Source organism: Gobio gobio, assembly GCF_949357685.1.
Source record: "Gobio gobio genome assembly, chromosome: 8".
Taxonomy (NCBI): domain Eukaryota; kingdom Metazoa; phylum Chordata; class Actinopteri; order Cypriniformes; family Gobionidae; genus Gobio; species Gobio gobio.
In genome coordinates, this window is record NC_137114.1 from 12,448,977 (window position 1) to 12,470,001 (window position 21,025).

Consider the following 21,025-nt stretch of genomic DNA (forward strand, 5'->3'; position numbering starts at 1 on the left):
GAACGTCCTCATATTTCACCCTCTTTTTGTAATACCTGTGTCATACCCATGTCATTATACACATTTGTGTCCTGATATTTCACAAAAACATGCCCACACACACACACACACACACACACACACACACACACACACACACACACACACACACACACACACACACACACACACACACACACACACACACACACACACACACACACACACACACACACACACACACACCAACTAACATCTTTCCATCTTACTCTGTCCTGAAAACTTTTTTTTATAGAAACCAAACCAAAACAAGCATACACTGAATTAGTCTTTATGTACAATAATGTGTGCATACACGTGTAATAACATAATCGCACACATTCCCTGTGCAGCAAGGCAATCCTGGGTCAAGCTCTGACCTTCCTGGACACACACGTTTACTTAGTTATCTGAATGGGGATACTCAAAAACTTATATTGTTTTTATATACAGCTAAAATACTACAGCTTAACCCTAACCATAAAACTTGACTTTATTTCTATAATGTTTTTGTTTGTGTGTTAGTTTGTTTCATATTGCACATCATATTGCTGTGTGTGAGTGAGTGTGTGTGTGTGTGTGTGTGTGTGTGTGTGTGTGTGTGTGTGTGTGTGTGTGTGTGTGTGTGTGTGTGTGTGTGTGTGTGTGTGTGTGTGTGTGTGTGTGTGTGTGTGTGTGTGTGTGTGTGTGTGTGTGTGTCTGGTTCAATATGGAGACAGCTGTTGCTTGTTGAAAGGGTAAGTCTTGCCTCTGGTGACTATCCTGCACCATTAACATGTTCACACACACACACACACACACACACACACACACACACACACACACACACACACACACACACACACACACACACACACACACACACACACACACACACACACACACACACACACACACACACACACACACACACACACACACACACACACACACACACACACACACACACACACACACACACACACACACACACACACACACACACACACACACACACACACATCTTACGTCTACGTAGCCAACTTAGCTATAGTTGACTATTGTTTTTATTCACAGTTAATTATAAATACTATAATTTTATCCTAACCCTTACAGAAAGTTTTTATAAATGTTTTGAGAATTTTGTGGAAAATTCGCTTATAGTTTTGAGACAAAATTTTCCTCAGACAAAAGCATTCAGGTACATTGACAGTTGTTGTTTTATTATTTTTATTATAATTTCAAACTGCTGTACATTTTCTTTTAGAGGATGATTCAGGGTTAATGTTCCAGTCATTATAATGAAGTGGCCTATACACTATTTGAAGGACTAATTTTGCAAGACAGCAATTTGATAGATATATACTGTAATACCATATTATATTTACTGTATACTGAATTAAAAAAAGAGGAAATATTATCAAAACAATGAAATGTACTGTAGCTGAACACATAGTGTTAGTCTTTCTATTTACAGTAATTACTATACAAATGGGGAAACTTGGGAATAATTCTTCACTGTATTGTAAATATGGACTATATACAGCAGAGAAAGTTTTTGAACTTTTTAAAACTTTACAAAAGCAGACATTGCATAATGCTCATTATTAGTGTTTTTAAGTCATTGTTTTATGAATAACAAAGTGTGTTTGTTGGGTAAAAACCTCTGCTAGTGTTCTGGAAGAGTCTATTTGAGACATGATGGAAGAGTTTTGGTAGTTTCTAATACATTTTGAATGTAATATTAACAGCTGTGCCAAGACGAAAGTTAGTTGGGAGTGTGAAGAGCTTTGAAAAAGTGACCTAAGTATTGAGAAATGTGTCCTAGCGAAACTGTAATGAGGACATCTCATACACTTCATTGTTTAGGTCAGGTTAATTATATTTTCTATTGCCTACCCCTTAGCATAACCCTCATGGAAACTTGTGCAAAACACACTTTATTTTTAAGGTGACAACTAGTACTAACTATAGAGTTATGGTTAGGGTTTGGTTTAGGGTTAGTTACTTGTAATTATGCAAAATGTACTGTTATTATGTAGTAACGTGTAAATGTGCCACCTTAAAATAATGTGTTTGACTATTTAAATATAAACAAGATTTGACTGATGTCTGGTTCACTGTCTTTGTGGTGGTGACTCTCCATGGGCGTAATGGTTTTTATACTGAACAAAGTAGGCTACCTACCCCTGAAACTACCTATCACACAAATCTTTCTGCATTTTTACATCTTCAAAAAAAAAATGGGGACCTCAATTCAGGATGACACGAGTCCCCGTGTTTTTCTCAGTCTGGGCATAAAATCATGGCTGATATTAGGCTGTCTTGTTTTTTACTTTAAGGTGTGCACATGAAATTATCTTTTTAATCATTAGATTATACTATAATGTGAATGTGAGATATTTTTCTATTTTATTTTTTATTTAGCCTACTTATTATTTGCTTGTTTATGTTTGTGTAGGTATGTCTTTACTAAGTTTTTTTTTTTTTTTTTTTATGTCTTTACTAAGTATAAAGATATGTTTAGTCGTTGTTGCGCAGATGTATTAGTGTAAACCTCTGGCGCCATCTACTGACGGAATCTTGCCATCTGGTCACGCAGATTTGACCTGCAGGTTCACCGTCTGTACATGTAGGCTACATTATGAACAGGCCAAAAATAACGACCAGTGGGATAATTTATTAGAAAGGTATTTATAAAATTAAACTATTTATTCTAAATGATTACACAGAGTCTCGTTTCTGTAGGCTACTACTCAAATTTGGTTAGTCAATACATTTATACTTAGCTATCTAAATAAATGTGACATTGCATATACTTCTCTTTATACACCGATCAGGCATAACATTATACATGTATATTCTAATATTGTGTTGGTCACCCTTTTGCTGCCAAAACAGCCCTGACCCGTCGAGGCATGGACTCCACTAGACCCCTGAAGGTGTGCTGTGGTATCTGGCACCAACATGTTAGCAGCAGATCCTTTAAGTCCTGTAAGTTGCGAGGTGGGGCCTCCATGGATTGGACTTGTTTATTCAGCACATCCCACAGATGCTCGATTGAATTGAGATCTGGGGAATTTGGAGGCCATGTCAAGGCCATGTCAACACCAGATATGCCCTGCTTTGTGGCTTTTTTTTTGTCTGCTAAAAGAGCCACAGCCACCAGAGAATACCGTTTTCATGAAAGGGTGTATGTGGTCTGCAGCAATGCTCAGTTAGATGGTACGTGTCAAAGTAACATCCACATGGATGGCAGGACCCAAGGTTTCCCAGCAGAACATTGCCCAAAGCATCACTGCCTCCGCCACACTGCCTCTTCCCATAGTCCTGTGCCATGTGTTCCCCAGGTAAGCGACACACACACACACACACACACGGCCATGAGGTAAAAGAAAATAGGATTCATCAGACCAGGCCACCTTCTTCCATTGCTCCGTGGTCCATGTTCTGGTGCTCACATGCCACTGTCGGTGCTTTCGGCGGTGGACAGGGGTCAGCATGGGAGCACTTGGAGCATTTTTGATAGAGACTGACCACAGCAGACCGGGAACACCCCACAAGAGCTGCAGTTTTGGAGATGCTCTGACCCAGTCGCTGTCCATTTTCCTGCTTCTAACACATCAACTTTGAGGACAAAATGTTCACTTGCTGCCTAATATATCCCACCCACTAACAGGTGCCGTGATGAAGAGATAATCAGTGTTAATCACTTCACCCTTATGGTCATAATGTTATGCCTGATATTTATATATACAGCTGGTTATAATAACCTAAACGTAACCCACACCCTTAACCCTAAAAGAAAACTATTTTTATCTTGCGACAAAAACTTTAACATGTAGGCCTAATGTAGCAACTCATAATGCACGCACATAATGTAATAATTTTCTCAAAATGTAATAAAATCTTGAGCTCACAATGTATTAACAAATTTTACATCATGAGAAATTATTACATTATAAACTCACCAAAACATGTCATATTTTCATTATTGTAATAGCTTTTAAAACATAGAAATATCAGTATTCCCTTACAGTAGATTTGCACTGCACTTTAAATAAACAAACATATTTGCTTATTTTTTATTCTTCTTTTGATGCCATTGGTATTATTATTAATATTATTATAATTCACTGTAAAAAAAAGTCCATAAAACAAGGGAACAATGGACTGTATAAATATAAAGGAATTTTGCGTATTGTTTTTTTTTTTTTTTTTACAGGTGTTTTACCTGTATTTTGAATTGCACATTGCATAAGTTTGTGTTTTGAGGGTTAACGGAAATTTCTGTAAAATTACTGGATAATGTCCTGGCAGATATTTTAAATTTTTCACAGTGTTATTATTATTATGAATGGTAGACCTATAGACATGATCTTGTTTCGGCCCTCTCAGTTGCTGGATGTGTTCGTCTATATGCTGCATTTTGTCATACCATTTTTATTCTTACTCTCAGAAATAATACTTCTGTAGAGTCATTCCATTTCTTTTATATTACTTATATTATACAGTCAAACCAAAAATTATTCAGGCTTCAGATATATATATTTTTTACTAGTGGGTGCATGATACTATAGTTCATTTATGTAAGTGAAGATAGCATAATAAAGTAAACTCTGACATATTATATGTATGTTGGGCCTATGCATTTATTTATGTAGATTTTATGATCAAATACTCGAAGAAGTCCCTGTACTACATCTCCCAGCATTCCTAGCGGTTCTTTGAAAGGTGGAAGTTCAAAACACAGCCGCGGTGATGATGTCACTTACAGCATGGCTGCGCTCAGTGTCGCAAGGCGTTTAGTAAAGTCTTACTTTTGCGTTAAATGTGTGGAAAAAAATGTGCAGGTGCATTTACAGACTACAACACGATTGCTGTGTGTGTCAGCATCACGCTACAGTAAGTACAGTCACACTGTAAATCTCACGCGTTTACGGTCCCATGCTTTACAATAGCGAGAATTGACCTTGTATAATTACGTTTAACGTTTTGTAGTTTTAATGTGGTTACTAAATGTAAAATAGTCAGTAGCGCTAAAGCTTTTGTAGGCAGGTTAAGACTGGATTTAGGCTTTTAAAATGTACTGTAAAGGAATATCAATGCTTTATGTTTAATACAAATATAATGATAATAATAACTGCATGAAATATTTAAATCTGTTGAATTTCGCTGGTAAATTAAGACTGTAAAAATCTACTCTAAAGGAATACTAATATTTTTGTTTTAAAAGCTTTTACAATAATGACAATATGATTGGTGAGTTTATAGTGTCATCATTTTTTCCTAATGTCAAAATTATTACATTATGAGCTCAAGATGTTATTACACCTTGAGAAAATTATTATATTATGAACATTTTATTACAACAATAATGTAATACTTATTACATTATGTGCAGTTATTACATTATGAATTGTTACAATATGGCTATTTAATTATATCTATATTATAGTATATTTCAAAGTACCATGTGATAATATCACTTTTGCATGTAAGCATCATTATTTAAGTTGATCGATGTTTCTTTTTTTCATCATCCAGGCTCTGTGGATGCACCTAAAGCTCAGTTCACAGATACAGAGGTTCAAGACATTCTGAGCAAAATCACAGGTCTGGACCTGAAGAAAGTTTTCCGACCCTTAAGACAGCAGCTAACGCCTCCTAAATACAAGCTTATGACAGACACCGAATTAGAGGAGGTGAGATTTTCCTCTCCCAAGGCTGGGATTCATAATGGGATGGAATTCATGAGAGGTTGAGATGCATGGTATAATGGAAAGGGATTCAGTATGGCATTTTGAAAAAAAATATGATTTGTGATATGATTGTGCAGTCGTAATTAGGTTCATGTGTTTGGCGGCTGTGTAGGCAGTGCATAAAGCAGAGGAACAAGCAAAACATTTGCTGAAGATGCCACCGGTCCTGTCTGAGAGGAAGCCCATGAACGATGTGCTCGCGGAAGATCAGATGCTGGAAGGCATGGACACTGCTAAATATGTATTCACTGACATCAACTTTAACGTCCCGCATCGAGTAAGAAAAAAGGCATTATATTATATAACCAAGTTTAGCATATCTGTGTTTTATTTATACTTTGTAATTATTCAACATTCCTGTTGTTCAAGGATAATTACCCAATACTTTATTTACTGTAATTTCCTAGGCCCGTATTCATAAAGATTCTCATAAAGAGTCCTCTCAGAAAACTCCTAACTTAGCTTAAAAACTTTTACGTAGGAGTCTTAAGTTAAGAGCCATTCGGGACCGATCTGAGAGCAACTCTGAGCAAGGAAAATACAAAAAACTTTTATCTTAGTGAAGAGGCGGGGCTGACCCCGTTGCTACGTATGACACAGTCTTTTGAAGACTGTGATTGGTTGGTTGTCCAAAAATGGGAAAAAAAGGAGCGCTTTTAAGTATAGGGTCTATTCTAAGCCTTCACTTTGAAATTACAAGTGCAAATTGTTCTATTTTACCGTTCTCTCTTACTCTCTCTCACACTTTTTCCAGGCACATTTGACCAATTCCAAACCACAGTAATCCTAATAACTACTATTGATTTAGTATTTAATAATGTATAAGTGATATATAATTGTTCATGAAGGCTGGAAATGAAAATCACCTTATATTCAGGTGTGCAGAATTATTAGGCATGTTTTCTTTTACAGATAAATTGAGCCAAAAAAGAGATTTAACTCAGACTGAAAAGTCAAAAAGTATTAAATGCCCATGAGAAGGATGCAATACTAATGCAATACTAGACATTGCAGTTAAGGCGTGACCATTGGACAGTGAAATGCTCGTTGGGTCAGCAGGGTCAGACAAAAACAGGTGGTGAAGAAAAGACACCTGTTAACTGCAAAAGAATTAAGAATTAAGGTGAAGAATTAAGGGTGAAACCATCAGGAACCCTTTAGTCTCCAGCGCCACCATTTTCCAAAGCTGCAACCTACCTGGAGTCTCCAGAAGTGCAAGGTGTCAGGATCTCCGAGACTTCAGTTAGGTAAAGAATCCTAAAAAATGACCCCCACTAGATAAGAATCACAAGCTGAAGTGTTGTAAAATACATGAAGAAGGTTTTTTTATAGGCTTTATGGACAGATAGGTTGAGAGTGACTCTTGAAGGACCAGCACCACATCCTCTAGTACCACTGTTTGAAGAATTCATCTTCCAGAATCTGGCAGTACGTTTTGGGAGTTCATTTTTAGTCCATCTCTGCAAAACGGACTTCAGGATGGACTAAAATGAACTCCCAAAACGTACTGCCAGATTCTGGAAGATGAATTCTTCAAACAGTGGTACTAGAGGATGTGGTGCTGGTCCTTCAAGAGTCATTCTCAACCTATAAAGCCTATAAAAAAGCAGGCTTCATGTATTTTACAACACTTCAGCTTATGATTCTTATTTAGTGGGGGTAATTTTTTAGGATTCTTTACCTAACTGAAGTCTCTGAGATCCTGACACCTTGCACTTCTGGAGACTCCAGGTAGGTTGCAGCTCTGGAAAATGGTGGCGCTGGAGACTAAAGGGTTCCTGATGGTTTCACCCTTAATTCTTCACCTTAATTCTTAATTCTTTTGCAGTTAACAGGTGTCTTTTCTTCACCACCTGTTTTTGTCTGACCCTGCTGACCCAACGAGCATTTCACTGTCCAATGGTCACGCCTTAACTGCAATGTCTAGTATTGCATTAGTATTGCATCCTTCTCATGGGCATTTAATACTTTTTGACTTTTCAGTCTGAGTTAAATCTCTTTTTTGGCTCAATTTATCTGTAAAAGAAAACATGCCTAATAATTCTGCACACCTGAATATAAGGTGATTTTCATTTCCAGCCTTCATGAACAATTATATATCACTTATACATTATTAAATACTAAATCAATAGTAGTTATTAGGATTACTGTGGTTTGGAATTGGTCAAATTTGCCTGGAAAAAAAATATGATCAAAAAATCAACGTGCATAATAATTCTGCACTCCCTGTATGTATATAAATCCTTTTATTATTTACCATGCTGTTAATTTCCTATAAGGTATTTGATTGGCTTAGAATTATAAACATTGTTCCACTCTTTCCAATTACACTGATTGCTGGCATGTCTATTTAATTGGTGGTTTGAAAGTTGGGTTTAATGCAACAAACATGATCCCTGCACGATCTAATCTATAGCGTCACTGTCATCCATCGTCTGCAACACATTTCTTCTCCCTCTTCGTCTTTCTGCCATTTTCTCCACTGCTAAAGAAACTCTTAAGCCTCTTAAAAGTCCTCGTCCGTGCTCCTAACAAATTTGACCTTAAGACCTCTTTTAAGGGTTAAGACGCTTTCTGAATTGCTTTTTTCTTTACTAGGATTTTTTAGTTAATTTTAAGAGTAAACGCCCACATTTCTAAGAATTTTCTTAGAATTTTGTCACTTGGAGCTACTCTTTGCATTAAGATTCTTTATGAATACGGGCCCTGATCTTTTAATGTGATTTCAGAGAGATCTGGTACTGTGTTAATTATCTTTCGTTTCTGTTTCTCTCACCGATATCCCAAAGGAAAGATTCATAGTTGTGAGAGAGCCCAGTGGAACCCTGCGGAAAGCATCATGGAACGAAAGAGATAGGATAATACAAGTTTATTTCCCCAAAGAGGGTCGCAAAGTCACACCACCAGCCATCTTTAAAGAAGAAAACCTCAGGGTATGAAAAGCGCAAAAACTAAAGAGGTCTTGCCGATTTTGCAAAAGTATTAATTCCTGACGAGTGTTTCTTTCTCTGCAGGGGGTCTTTGAACAGGATAGACACGAGGATGTGCTAAACCAGTGCGTTGTCCAATTTGAGCCAGACTCTGCAGAATTTAAAAATGTGAGTGTGTTGCTGACAGACAAATGTATATAGAAAGCAGGGCTGGGCGATATGCTGTACCAGCGCATGAAAACGCTGTCTTTCTTGAAGCGTGCTCGGTAACACTTTATTTTAAGGAGATGTAGTTAGACGTTACTACATGGACTTAATAACAGTAAATTATGCATAATTACAAGCAGTGTTGAGGAAAGTTACTTGGTAAAGTAATGCATTACAACATTGTGTTACTCCCTTAAAAAGTAACTAATTGAGTTACTTAGTTACTTTTTAAGAAAAGTAATGTTACGTTACTTTTGCATTACTTTTTCTCACCTGGGCTGGGCTTGTTTTTTTTGTTATGTTTTTGGGCAAAATGTAAAGACCTCTTCATACCAAAATTGAAATAATAAGCCTCAGACTGAGGTAAAAATGCAAATTCATGCGTGTACAGTAGAGGGCACAGCTCAAACAAACCTTTCAGCTGTGCTTCCATTCTGGATTATGGAAGAATAGGACGCATCATTTTTTTTTACCAATGAAAACAAAAAATCTAGTAGGTTTTGCTCATGGTTTAACTGAATCTTCAAAGGTAAGCAGCAATGCATTGGTCAATAAAGTCAGATTAAATGCATAAACAATATTTGTTTTATTTAACATTTAATTATTGAAGGTTTGCATATTATTCTGACTTTGTATTTGACTGATTTTATTCATTTTGAGGAGTACTGAATCTTTATTGTGCAAGTGAGATGACTAAATGCATGCTCACATTTAGTTTAGAGCTACAAAACCCCTCATGTTTACACACAACCCCTCTGCACTTACTCATGATTTTATCAACATGGGGACAGGAGAGCTGTCAGTCTAATATATGTGCAAACAAGTTTTTTTGAAAAAGTAACTAAATTTTGTTGTCAATTTTAAAAGTAATGCGTTACTTTACTAGTTACTTGAAAAATCTGATTACATAAGTTACCCCAACACTGATTACAAGTAACTAACCCTAAAGCCAAACCCTAACCATAACTCATTGTATAGTAAGTACATGTAGGGTGTTTTCACACCTATAGATCATTTGTTTTTTTCCGAAACACGGACTTAATTTGTTACAATGTTGCATTTTCTTCTTGGTTCGGTTCGCTTTCACAAGGCGACCTCTCAAAGCGTACCAGAATGTGTTCACGAATGTCACATGCGAGTACAACTGTCCTCTTATTGGTGAGATGACAAGTTCACTCCTTGAGCTTATTGTTGCGTTAATAGTAACCGCAGAGACACACGCAAACACTATACGAATGTAGCCGTCATTCCCACTGTTATATACAAATTATATACTACATTTACACAATGCAATTATGTGATGTTTTCTTTACAAATTTCGGGAGGAGCACGTTCAGATAATTAAACCTAATTAAACACGAGTGGAGCACTTTAAGCGAATCAATTTAATCAACGATAAGAGGTGTATATGTACTGCCGATTTCCCTCCTTTCGTTGACAGTTTTTATTTTAGCATCCCTCCACCATCCCATCTTCTCACTTTGATTTAATAAACTCTTATTAGACGTCAACACAATCCATAACACAATACAGTCTAGTCTCTATCACGGGGGGGATACTCTGGGTTCGGACCAAAATTCAGAGCCTGGAGCCCTCCCCCGGACAGCACGCCAAATACACATTATCTTTACTCTATTTCATTTGATGTAAGTGTGAACTCGTGAAATGACATTTTAAGGTTAAGAGGAGCTCTTTTGGTTTTCAACTGGGATGTGCTGACTCACAGAATCAGACACTACTGCTATTTATAGCCTATAGCACATTTCCCGTTATGAATACCATTTGGTCCGTTGGGTCAGAAACGCCCCAGAGCTTGTTTGCAATTGGGCCAAGACCACCTCGTTCAGGCAGTCTCGGAGCTATTGTTTTGGTGCGGATCCGAGCATGCCGAAGTTCCGAAACAAACGCTCAGGTGTGAAAGCACCTGTAGTTAATTAATATTACTCAGTACTTATTTGAGTAAGTATGTCACCTTAAAACAAAGTGCAACCGAGCTCTCTAATTACGTCTGTTATTTTCTGCATGCTGCTGTTGCAATAGTTGTGGTAGGACTGACTAACAATAGTAATATGCTCTTGTGCGATTAGGTGCTCATGCTGACCTATGAGGACATTGAAAAGCATGGGAAATATGATCTGCTCAGATCCACACGGTTCTTTGGTGGTTTGGCCTGGCATCTGGCCAACGGTCACCGAATTGATGGCCTTCTGGTGGACATGTTGCAGAGAGACCTGTGAGTATGTGTGTGTGGAGATCCAAAAAGGAAATGCTGACAGTTTCCACAGAAAATTAATTTAATTTGTCCGACAGTTTGTAAAAAAGAACGAAAACATGCTTAGAGTAATGCATTTTTAATGAAAGTCTATGGGCCAGGTGTACCATGGAGTTAAATTGTTTTTTACAATCGCTAGGACACATTTCTCAATACTTGGGTCATTTTTTTCAACTCTTCACACAGTTCTCCTAACCAACTTTCATCTTGTCACAGTAGTTAATTTCACATTCAAAATGCGCTAAAAATACCAAAACACTTGATACCTGTCTCAAATAGACTCTTCCTTAACACTAGCAAAGGTTTACACCCAGCAAACACACTTTGTCAGTCATAAAACACTAACATCAGGTAGCATTATACAATGTTTTCTTTTGTAAAATGTACCATTACAAAACAAGAATAACACTCTCCTCTGATTATAAATCACTGCAGTGTATGTTACATGATCCATGCTTACATTACAGTACAAAATTATTTTTAATTTTATAATAAATATTAAGTTTCCCCTTTTGAATGGATGATAATTAAACTGGAAAGACTAACGCTTGTGTAGGTGTTCAGTTTCGTCTAATTGCTTTGATAGTATTAGATTTTTTTTTTATTTCAGAAAATATATTTACTTACAATATTTCTGTAGTAATGTAGCATATTTCTGTCTCATTCAGTTTTGTATTATGTTACTGTTTTGAACTTAAAGGGTTAGTTCACCCAAAAATGAAAATTCTGTCATTAATTACTTACCCTCATGTTGTTCGACACCCGTCAGACCTCCGTTCATCTTCAGAACACAAATGAAGATATTTTAGTTGTAATCTGATGGCTCTGAAAGGCCTCCATTGACACAATGACACGGTTCACTCTCAAGACCCTTAAAAGGTACTAAAGACGTCGTTACAAAGTCCATCTCACTACAGTGGTTCTAAAATAACTTTATGGAGTGACGAGAATAGTTTTGTGCGCAAAAAAACCCTAAATAACGACTTATATAGTGATGACGATTTCAAAACACGGCATCATGAAGCTTCGAAGCGTTATGAATCAGTGAGCCGAATGATGATTCGGATCGTGTGTCAAACCGCCAAACTGCTGAAATTTGGCGATTCAAACTGCTGAATCGACTCACTGATTCATAACGCTTCGAAGCTTCATGATGCCTTGTTTTGAAATCGTCATCACTATATAAGTCGTTATTTAGGGTTTTTTTGCACACAAAACTATTCTCGTCACTCCATAAAGTTATTTTAGAACCACTGTAGTGAGATGGACTTTGTAACGACGTCTTTAGTGCCTTTTAAGGGTCTTGAGAGTGAACCGTGCCATTGAGCCAATGGAGGCCTTTCAGAGCCATCAGATTTCAACTAAAATATCTTCATTTGTGTTCTGAAGATGAACGGAGGTCTGACCGGTGTCGAACGACATGAGGGTGAGTAATTAATGACAGAATTTTCATTTTTGGGTGAACTAACCCTTTAAGTTTAACCCTTTTGAAAACAGTATGTAAACATGTGCAAAGTAGCCTGTGGGTTCACAGAGTTTTGGCAGTTGTTGTGTCGAAGTGAGAAAGGAATTCATGTAATTTAAAAGATGTAGTCTGTAGCAATGTTCTTTGTTATGGGAAGAAGGAGGCGGGAACCGGCGAACGTTTAACACTTTAATCAATGAACACAAACTGAAAGTAAAAACGGCAGCCTCCTCACGGACGACTGCCGCGCACACACATAGTAAAACAAACAAAACACAACGTAAACAACAGGTCCTTTTATGCATCCGAAGCTCCTCTCTGAGACATGAGAACAGTGCGGCGTGCAGCTGGTGCTCATTATCTCTCACGCCACCGGCCTCGCGCCGTTCTCGCGGTCCCTCTGCCTCGACTGCTTGCCACGTAGTCACTGAATGCATTTTGTGCCAAAGCAATGATAACTGATTCACAGTTTAGCCCACACAGACTTCTGCTGTGCTCACAGGGTGAAGAGTTTAGAAAAAGTGACCTAAGTATTGATAAATGTGCCCTAGTGATAAAAAACAAAAACAAACTATAAGAGCAGAAATTAACCTTCTATTATTGATGCAAATTATTCCAAGCAATGGTTAGTCGTCAAGATTTATAAATCAATTTCTTGAGGTGTGTCCACTTTTCTTGGTGGCTAAATGAGAGTTTCTGGGTTAATCAGGTTCTGGATTTATCAAGAATCGTGCAGCTCTAACATGACCTGACAGATTGGATATAACTTTACACAGACAAGGCTAAACGTACCACTCAAGTCTGATGAAAATGTGTAATTTTTGATTAATGTGATTCATTTCTAATCTAGAGATTAGGCGACAAAGAGGCAAAATTTACAGACTGCAGCTTTAAACTGCACTATGAAACAATTTTCTTCTATATTCTATAAAATGAAATTATAGGCCAACTCTAAATAAGAAACTAAAATTGCCAGTAGCTGGCGGTAAATGTCTTAATGATTAAGTAATGATTAATTATTCATTTGATTCGTTCAAACAGCTGATTCGTTCAGGGCTGAAGTAAATGACTCTCTTTAGAATGCTCCATTGAATCATTGATTCACCCGATTCGTTCAAAATGTGGATTCAGAAATGAAACGCTGCTGTGTCGCTCGATGACACAATTCTACTTTGTCTTTATATTTTTGTTGGCAAAACTGAGCAAAACAGACAATATTATGTCTAAAATAACACAATATTAACTTCTTATTTATTGAACTGTTGTATAAAATCAGTATTTTGCAGTATTATCGCATTTGCACTCGTGTGATTGCTCGTTACTCGTGTGATGTTGCTTAATTTTATGGACATTCTCACTGCATTCTATAGGCTCCATCACACAGTCAGTTGTTGCCCTGCATCATATTCATCATCAATCAACTGTATGAAATGTCAGGCCACCTGTAAGTCTCGGGCGGGGCAAATGCGTTAAAAGGATAGTTCACCTAAAAATGAAAATTACCCCATGATTTCCTCATCATGGGGTGTATATGACTTTCTTCTTTCTGACGAATACAGTCAGAGTTATATAAAAAAAATGTCCTGGCTCTTCCAAGCTTTATAATGGCAGTAAATGGCTGCCCAAAAAAATCCATCCATCCATTATAAACGTACTCCCCACGGCTCTGGGGGGTTAATAAAGGCTTTCTGAAATGAATTGATGGGGTTTTGTAAGAAAAATATCCATATTTAACACTTTATATGAAGAAAGCGTAACGCCTCTTGCAGATCAATACGCTTACGCGACGTCCAATGTCATCGCTGCGCGCCAGTTATGTTTTTTCTGTAAGATGAATACGGAAGTCGGTCTGTCGGAAGATAGATATTTTACTTTATAACATGTTAAATATGGATATTTTTCTTACAAAACCCCATCAATTCACATCAGAAGGCCTTTATTAACCCCCCGAAGCTGTGTGTAGTGCTTTTATAATGGATGGTAGTGTTGTAGTTAAGACCACCTAATCTGAGACCAAGTCGAGACCAAGACCAATGTGTGTTGCGACCAAAAGACAGAGTCAAGACCAGACTAGCACTCCTTAAATTCATAGAGATCCACATTACCGCCTGAGAAATGACTTATAACTTTCAATAAATATAATTAGATTAAGACACTATATAGAGTAGTTACCAATCAAATGAAATCATTAACAACAAAATGGAAAATGGAAGTTCTTGCTTGGTTGACGTCACTTACATCACCTTTAACTTCAGTAAAAGTATGTATTGTGTTGTGAGAAGTCTGGATGCTGTCGTCTCTGTGTGATGAGTATGTGTTGTCATGGTTACAGAATGCAGGATGCGGTGATGTTGGTGCGTCTGTTTCATTTGGTCCATCCTCAGAGTGAGTCTGCGCAGCACGCTCAAAGACAACAGGCCACTGACCTGGACCTTCTGAAGGTGAACAATCATCAATGCCACATCCTTTACTGTCACCACAAATACAGTTTAAACATAACTACATGTAATGGTTTGAAATTAAGTAGGGCTGTCAAAAGATTAATTGCGATTAATCGCATCAAAAATAAAAGTTTGTGTTTACATAATATATATGTGTGTACTCTGTTAATTATTATTTATATATAAATACACACACATTCATAGCCTGGATGCCAGCCGAATTTAGCCCCGCCCACAAAATGTTTTGCTCGGGCAATTCGGTCTGGACTCGCTCCATAGAGAAGGAATTATGCCCGAACAGAACCTGTTCGGACCAATGAAATTGTCAGGGCGGGCTTTAGACGATGATGGACAGATGATCAACAGTAACGTAATCATCCACGTCATCGAAGGCTCTTGGGTTGAATTTGCTCTTATCCTAAACGGAGAACTTGTTCGTATATGCATTCACCTTCACTATTTCTCTCAGAAACGATGATCGTGTTGGTAAGTACTCTGTGTATCCTTAAATTATTTTATTACTGGCAAAGATCGTTTACACTCATCTTTTTCTTGTAACGTTACTTAATCCAGCGTGCGTGCAGACAGGGTTTCCAAGTTTTTTTGCAATGTCGCGCACAATTGCTACTCAAAACTATAGCCCAAAACAATAACTTTCGGGGGGTTCTCCGGAAAAAAATGGCGTTTGGTTGGCAAAATATGTTATTTTGGCAAGGTTGCCTGCTAAAATTCGCATTCCTGGGTTTATATAATCACATAATTGGGGTCGCTTCGACCCGCGGACATGGAGAAAAACACGGACTTGGTAACAGTGCAGTTGAGTTCTGTTGACATTTGACAACTAACGTTACGCGTCGCTCCGTTGCTCTGATTGGTTGTGGGTCTATCCAATTGAGGTCTTTCCTGGCTCGGTTGAAACACGCCCCATAATCAAAGCTCAATGGAGCGGTACCAGACTCATATTCTGACTAGAATTGAGTATGGCCACGCCAGGCTAACACATTCATGTATATATTTAAGAAATATTTGCATGTATATACTGTATATACATTTATATAATCTATAATATATATAAATATAAATGTTTTATATATAAAAATTATATTTTTTTCTTAAATATATACATGCTTGTGTGTGTATTTATATATAAATAATAATTAACAGAGTACACACACACATATATTATGTAAACACAAACTTTTATTTTGGATGCGATGAATTGCGATTAATCTTTAGACAGCCCTAAAATGAAGGTTTCCTATAGAGTGCATTACGCCTCCAAATTCAGGGCGAGAACGAGTCAAGACCAGAATAACACTCCTCAAATTCATCGGAAAGATCCACATTTACTGCATGTGAAATGCATGTCTAATTGTATTTATTGATTAAATATATAAGAGACAATATAGAGCTGTTGTTAGTCAAACAGCAAAATTCATCTTTGCACTGCAGAGGTGGCACGAAAGTTGCATCTAAATTAGTACAATTACAACTGCATCAATTATGTTGAGAGAAATGTTTTACAATTTTTGAATATAAAAATATGATTAAATTAAATAGTGTTGCTCGGAAATGGGATTTGTTTGGAACTACTTTTGCTGCCGAAATAGAGGAGAAAAAACGTGTTCAAAATTGTGTCTAAAATGTAATTCACTTAATTTTAACTCTAAATGTATAAAATCAATATCACGTTTGCAGTCGTGCTCATATTCATGAAAACAGCTCTCTCTAAATAATATTAAAAACAAGATATCATAAAATGATATATATCTTTGAATTTTGGGTGATATTTTTGACACAGTTCCCCATTCATTTCTGACCGGCACAACAGTAACAAAAGAAATCACATTCGAAATACATTACTGATTGCATTTGAAGGAGAAAGTTTTACATCAAATCACACTAATGATGTTAAAAATATAAAAATAATTTACTGTTATCCCCGACGTTGTGGTCTTGAAATAAAATCCTGAGTCCTCTTAGTCTGAGACCAAGACAAGACGAGATCTTCGAGACCTGAAAATGTTAAGCAGCGAAAACTGTTTCAACATTAATAATAATGAGAAATGTTCCTTGAGCAGCATATTAGAATGAGTTCTGAAGGATCATGTGACACAAGACTGGAGTAATGATGCTGACACTTCGGCTTTGATCACAGGAATACATTTCATTTTAAAATGTATTAAAATTGAAAACAGTTATTTTAAATTGTAATAATATTTCACAATATTACTGTTTTTACTGTATTTTAATAAATGCAGCCTTGGTGAGCATAAGAGACTTCTTTAAAAAACATAAAAATATTGTAATGTTTCCAAACCATTGACAGGTACTGTATAGTAAAATAATAAATAAATATTATAAATAAATATTACATTTAATTGCCCAAAACCTTCTAAGGGACACAAGACAAGAATCCATCACCTCAGACTATAATATTACAGTGTTAATTAGATTGTAAGTTTATCCACAAATGTGACTCTGGACCACAAAACCAGTCATCTGAATAAATAAGCTTTCCATTGATGTTAGGATATGCTTGTTAGGATCATATTTGGCCGAGATACAACTATTTGAAATTCTGGAATCTGAGGGTGAAAATCAAAATAATCAAAATATTGAGAAAATCGCCTTTAAATTTGTCCTAATGAAGTCCTTAGCAATGTGTTTTACTACTTATTTGTCCAAATGAAGTCCTTAGCAATGTGTTTTACTACTTATTATACATTTTTGATATATTTACAGTACTAGGAAATTTACTAAATATCTTCATGGAACATGATCTTTACTTAATATCCTGATGATTTTTGGCATAAAAGAAAAATGTATAATTTTGACCCATACATGTATTGTTGGCTGTTGCCACAAATATACCCGTGGGACTTATGACTGGTTTTGTGTTCCAGGGTCGCAAATATACTATAAACATTAGCCATGTGCCAAATCAGCTCTCATACCTGCAGAAGAGATCAGTGAAACTGTTCAGTCTGTCACTCTTACATGAGAACATTAATGCTATGTGCTCTGGGAACAGGGAAGAAGGGGTCAGGCCCAGGGTACATCACTTCCCATTAGCCTGTGGTTTGACCTTTAACCAATGCCATGACGTCATTCAGAGAGAATGGAGTAAAGGAAGGCAAAAACATTCTTGTCGAGTTTTGAGATGCCACCAGTAATTTGGTAGAGTGACAGCTTTTAATGTGTGTGTTAGACAGAGTGTGTATATTAGATTCTTTGGAAGGAAATAGGCAAGCATGGTAGACTTGATGAGGGGCCAATGTTTAGTCACGGTTCTGGCTTTAGTGCACACTCCACTCAACCCTGTTTTGTCACATTGACCCTTTAACCCCTGTAACAGGAAGTCAGTATTTCAGTATTTGTTTTGATAATTAAAGTTAGCAAAATGTTACACACACAAAAATAAACAGCACTTTTAGAATCATTATCTCTTTCCCCGCCAGCATTGTTTTGAGAAAAGTTGCCTGTCAGCGCCAGCATTTTTGATCATTTTCACAAAACGTTTGTGTATTTTGTTGTATGAATATCTGAACGTATATAAAAAGAAAGAACAGAGCCTCTGTGTTTAAACAAAACAACCCGTTTTATTCTAGCTGAATGTGGATACATTTAATAAAAAAGCAACATTTTGAGCAAAAATCGGAGAAAATCAAAGACTACATCCAGATCGGATTCAGAACGGTGATCAATACATACATGTATGTAGTCGATCTAGTCCATCAACACCCCTAATGCTTGCACAGTCCTATGGCTCGCCCTGAGTCGACATTTCATTCAGTAACATTAGGCAGTTTTGATTTATATGCTGTTTAATATTATTTTACATGTGCATAAGAAATGCTTCTATCGCTTGTTTCTGCTGGAGATTCAGCACTTCTTCAGAAGATGTCATAGCACCCCCTACCATATAACAGTCAAAACACCAAGTGCTATAAAATTCCGTCAATGACGGGGAAAGAGTTAAAATTATACACATAGTTTATACTCACTTGAGACAAAGCCTCCACACATATCAGTCTTATAAGACATAAAGCTGTTTTATTCTGGTCGCCACCTCATGTTGTCTGCCATGTCAACATCAAAAAAAGAATAAAAGTTAAGATAAACAGTTTGTCTGTAAAAACCTATGTATCCTCATTCAAACTGTTTTTTCTAATGCTTTTTCTGTCTTTCTTTTTCCTTTTATTTTTAGATCTATGCTCAGTATGAGTCGAACAGAGCTGGATTCATCGAGCTGGCGGTGCAAAACTATGAACAGACTAAAGTACTGAGCTCTGTTTAAATACATTAAAGCGGTAAATATTGGAAAACTAACATTTATAATGAATGGAAGTATCTGTCATATTGTTCAAATGTTCATGTCAAGTTTTGAAACATACTCATTCTGTACATAATAAAGAAATCTTTGTGTATAATGTCTCAGTTTATTTAAAATCACCACAGTTTCTTTCACAGATCAGAATTGTTCTTTCAGAAAAGCAGGAAGTCCTACCTCGAATACACAAATATACATATTTAATGTGATCAATGCAGCATCTGTTTTTTTTTTCTGTCATCCTTCGGCTGCACTACAGTATGATCATTCTATCATTCATTCAAGCACTAATAAAATAGCCAGATAGTAGATCGTAGACGGTGTGACAATAAAGCCTTCTGAGAGTGGATTATGAGGATGTCCATTGGGATTTTTTTCATCAAACAGACATAAAAAAAAGGAATTTAAAATACCATTTCAATACTATCACTCACACATACACCGAAAAGGCACAACATTATGACCGCTGACAGGTGAAGTGAACAACACTGATTATCTCTTCATCACCTGTTAGTGGGTGGGATATATTAGGCAGCAAGTGAACATTTTGTTCTCAAAGTTGATGTGTTAGAAGCACGAAAATGGGCAAGCGTAAGGATTTGAGCGAGTTTAACAAGGGCCAAATTGTGTCAGAGCATCTCCAAAACTGCAGCTCTTGTGGGGTGTTCTCGGTCTGCAGTGGTCAGTCTCTATCAAAAGTGCTCCAAAGAAGGAACAGGGGTGAACCGGCCACAGGGTCATGGGGCGGCCAAGGCTCATTGATGCACGTGGGGAGCAAAGGCTGGCCCGTGTGGTCCGATCAAACAGACGAGCAACTGTAACTCAAATAGCTCAAGAAGTTAATGCTGGTTCTGATAGAAAGGTGTCAGAATACACAGTGCATCACAGTTTGTTGTGTATGGGAACTAGACCATCGAGCAATGGAAGAAGGCGGCCTGGTCTGATGAATCACGCTTTCTTTTACATCATGTGGATGGCCGGGTGCGTGAGTTGCTTACCTGGGGAACACATGGCACAGGATGCACTATGGGAAGAGGCAGTGTGGCGGAGGCAGTGACGCTTTGGGCAATGTTCTGCTGGGAAACCTTGGGTCCTGCCATCCATGTGGATGTTACTTTGACACGTACCATCTAACTGAGCATTGTTGCAGACCATGTACACCCTTTCATGGAAACGGTATTCTCTGGTGGCTGTGGCTCTTTCAGCAGATAATGTGTCCTGCCACAAAGCACAATTGGTTCAGGAATGGTTTGAGATTAGCACGAGTTTGAGGTGTTGACTTGGCCTCCAAGTTCCCCAGATCTCAATTCAATCGAGCATCTGTGGGATGTGCTGAACAAACAAGTCCGATCCATGGAGGCCCCACCTCGCAACTTACAGGACTTAATGGATCTACTGCTAACATCTTGGTGCCAGATACCACAGCACACCTTCAGGGGTCTATTAGAGTCCATGACTCAACGGGTCAGGGCTGTTTTGGCAGCAAAAGGGTGACCAACACAATATTAGGAAGGTGATCATGATGTTATGCCTGATCTTTGTATATCCCTCATGTTCCCATTGTTCCTGTTCCTGTTAGTTACTGCTGTTTGGTGGAAAATGAAGTTAACAGCGTGAG

The 21,025-nt window shown here is 37.3% G+C and overlaps 1 protein-coding gene across 1 annotated transcript; it reads left to right on the plus strand.

Annotated features, from left to right (window-relative positions):
* Nucleotides 1-4,754: 4,754 nt before the first annotated feature.
* On the plus strand, nucleotides 4,755-19,760 carry mrps22 (mitochondrial ribosomal protein S22). Its single transcript, XM_079823594.1, has 8 exons — nucleotides 4,755-4,902; nucleotides 5,545-5,702; nucleotides 5,872-6,036; nucleotides 8,549-8,692; nucleotides 8,774-8,857; nucleotides 10,984-11,129; nucleotides 14,966-15,074; nucleotides 19,285-19,760. Exons 1-8 carry the CDS (start codon nucleotides 4,776-4,778, stop codon nucleotides 19,372-19,374), a joined length of 1,023 nt encoding a protein of 340 aa, XP_079679720.1. The 5' UTR covers nucleotides 4,755-4,775; the 3' UTR covers nucleotides 19,375-19,760.
* Nucleotides 19,761-21,025: the final 1,265 nt, after the last annotated feature.

Coding starts and splice junctions, on each gene's coding strand:
- mrps22 (XM_079823594.1), top strand. CDS start 4,776: ATGGCTGCGCTCAGTGTCGCAAGGCGTTTAGTAAAGTCTTACTTTTGC. Junction 4,903..5,544: donor TGTGTCAGCATCACGCTACA/GTAAGTACAGTC, acceptor TTCATCATCCAG/GCTCTGTGGATGCACCTAAA. Junction 15,075..19,284: donor CTGACCTGGACCTTCTGAAG/GTGAACAATCAT, acceptor TTTTATTTTTAG/ATCTATGCTCAGTATGAGTC.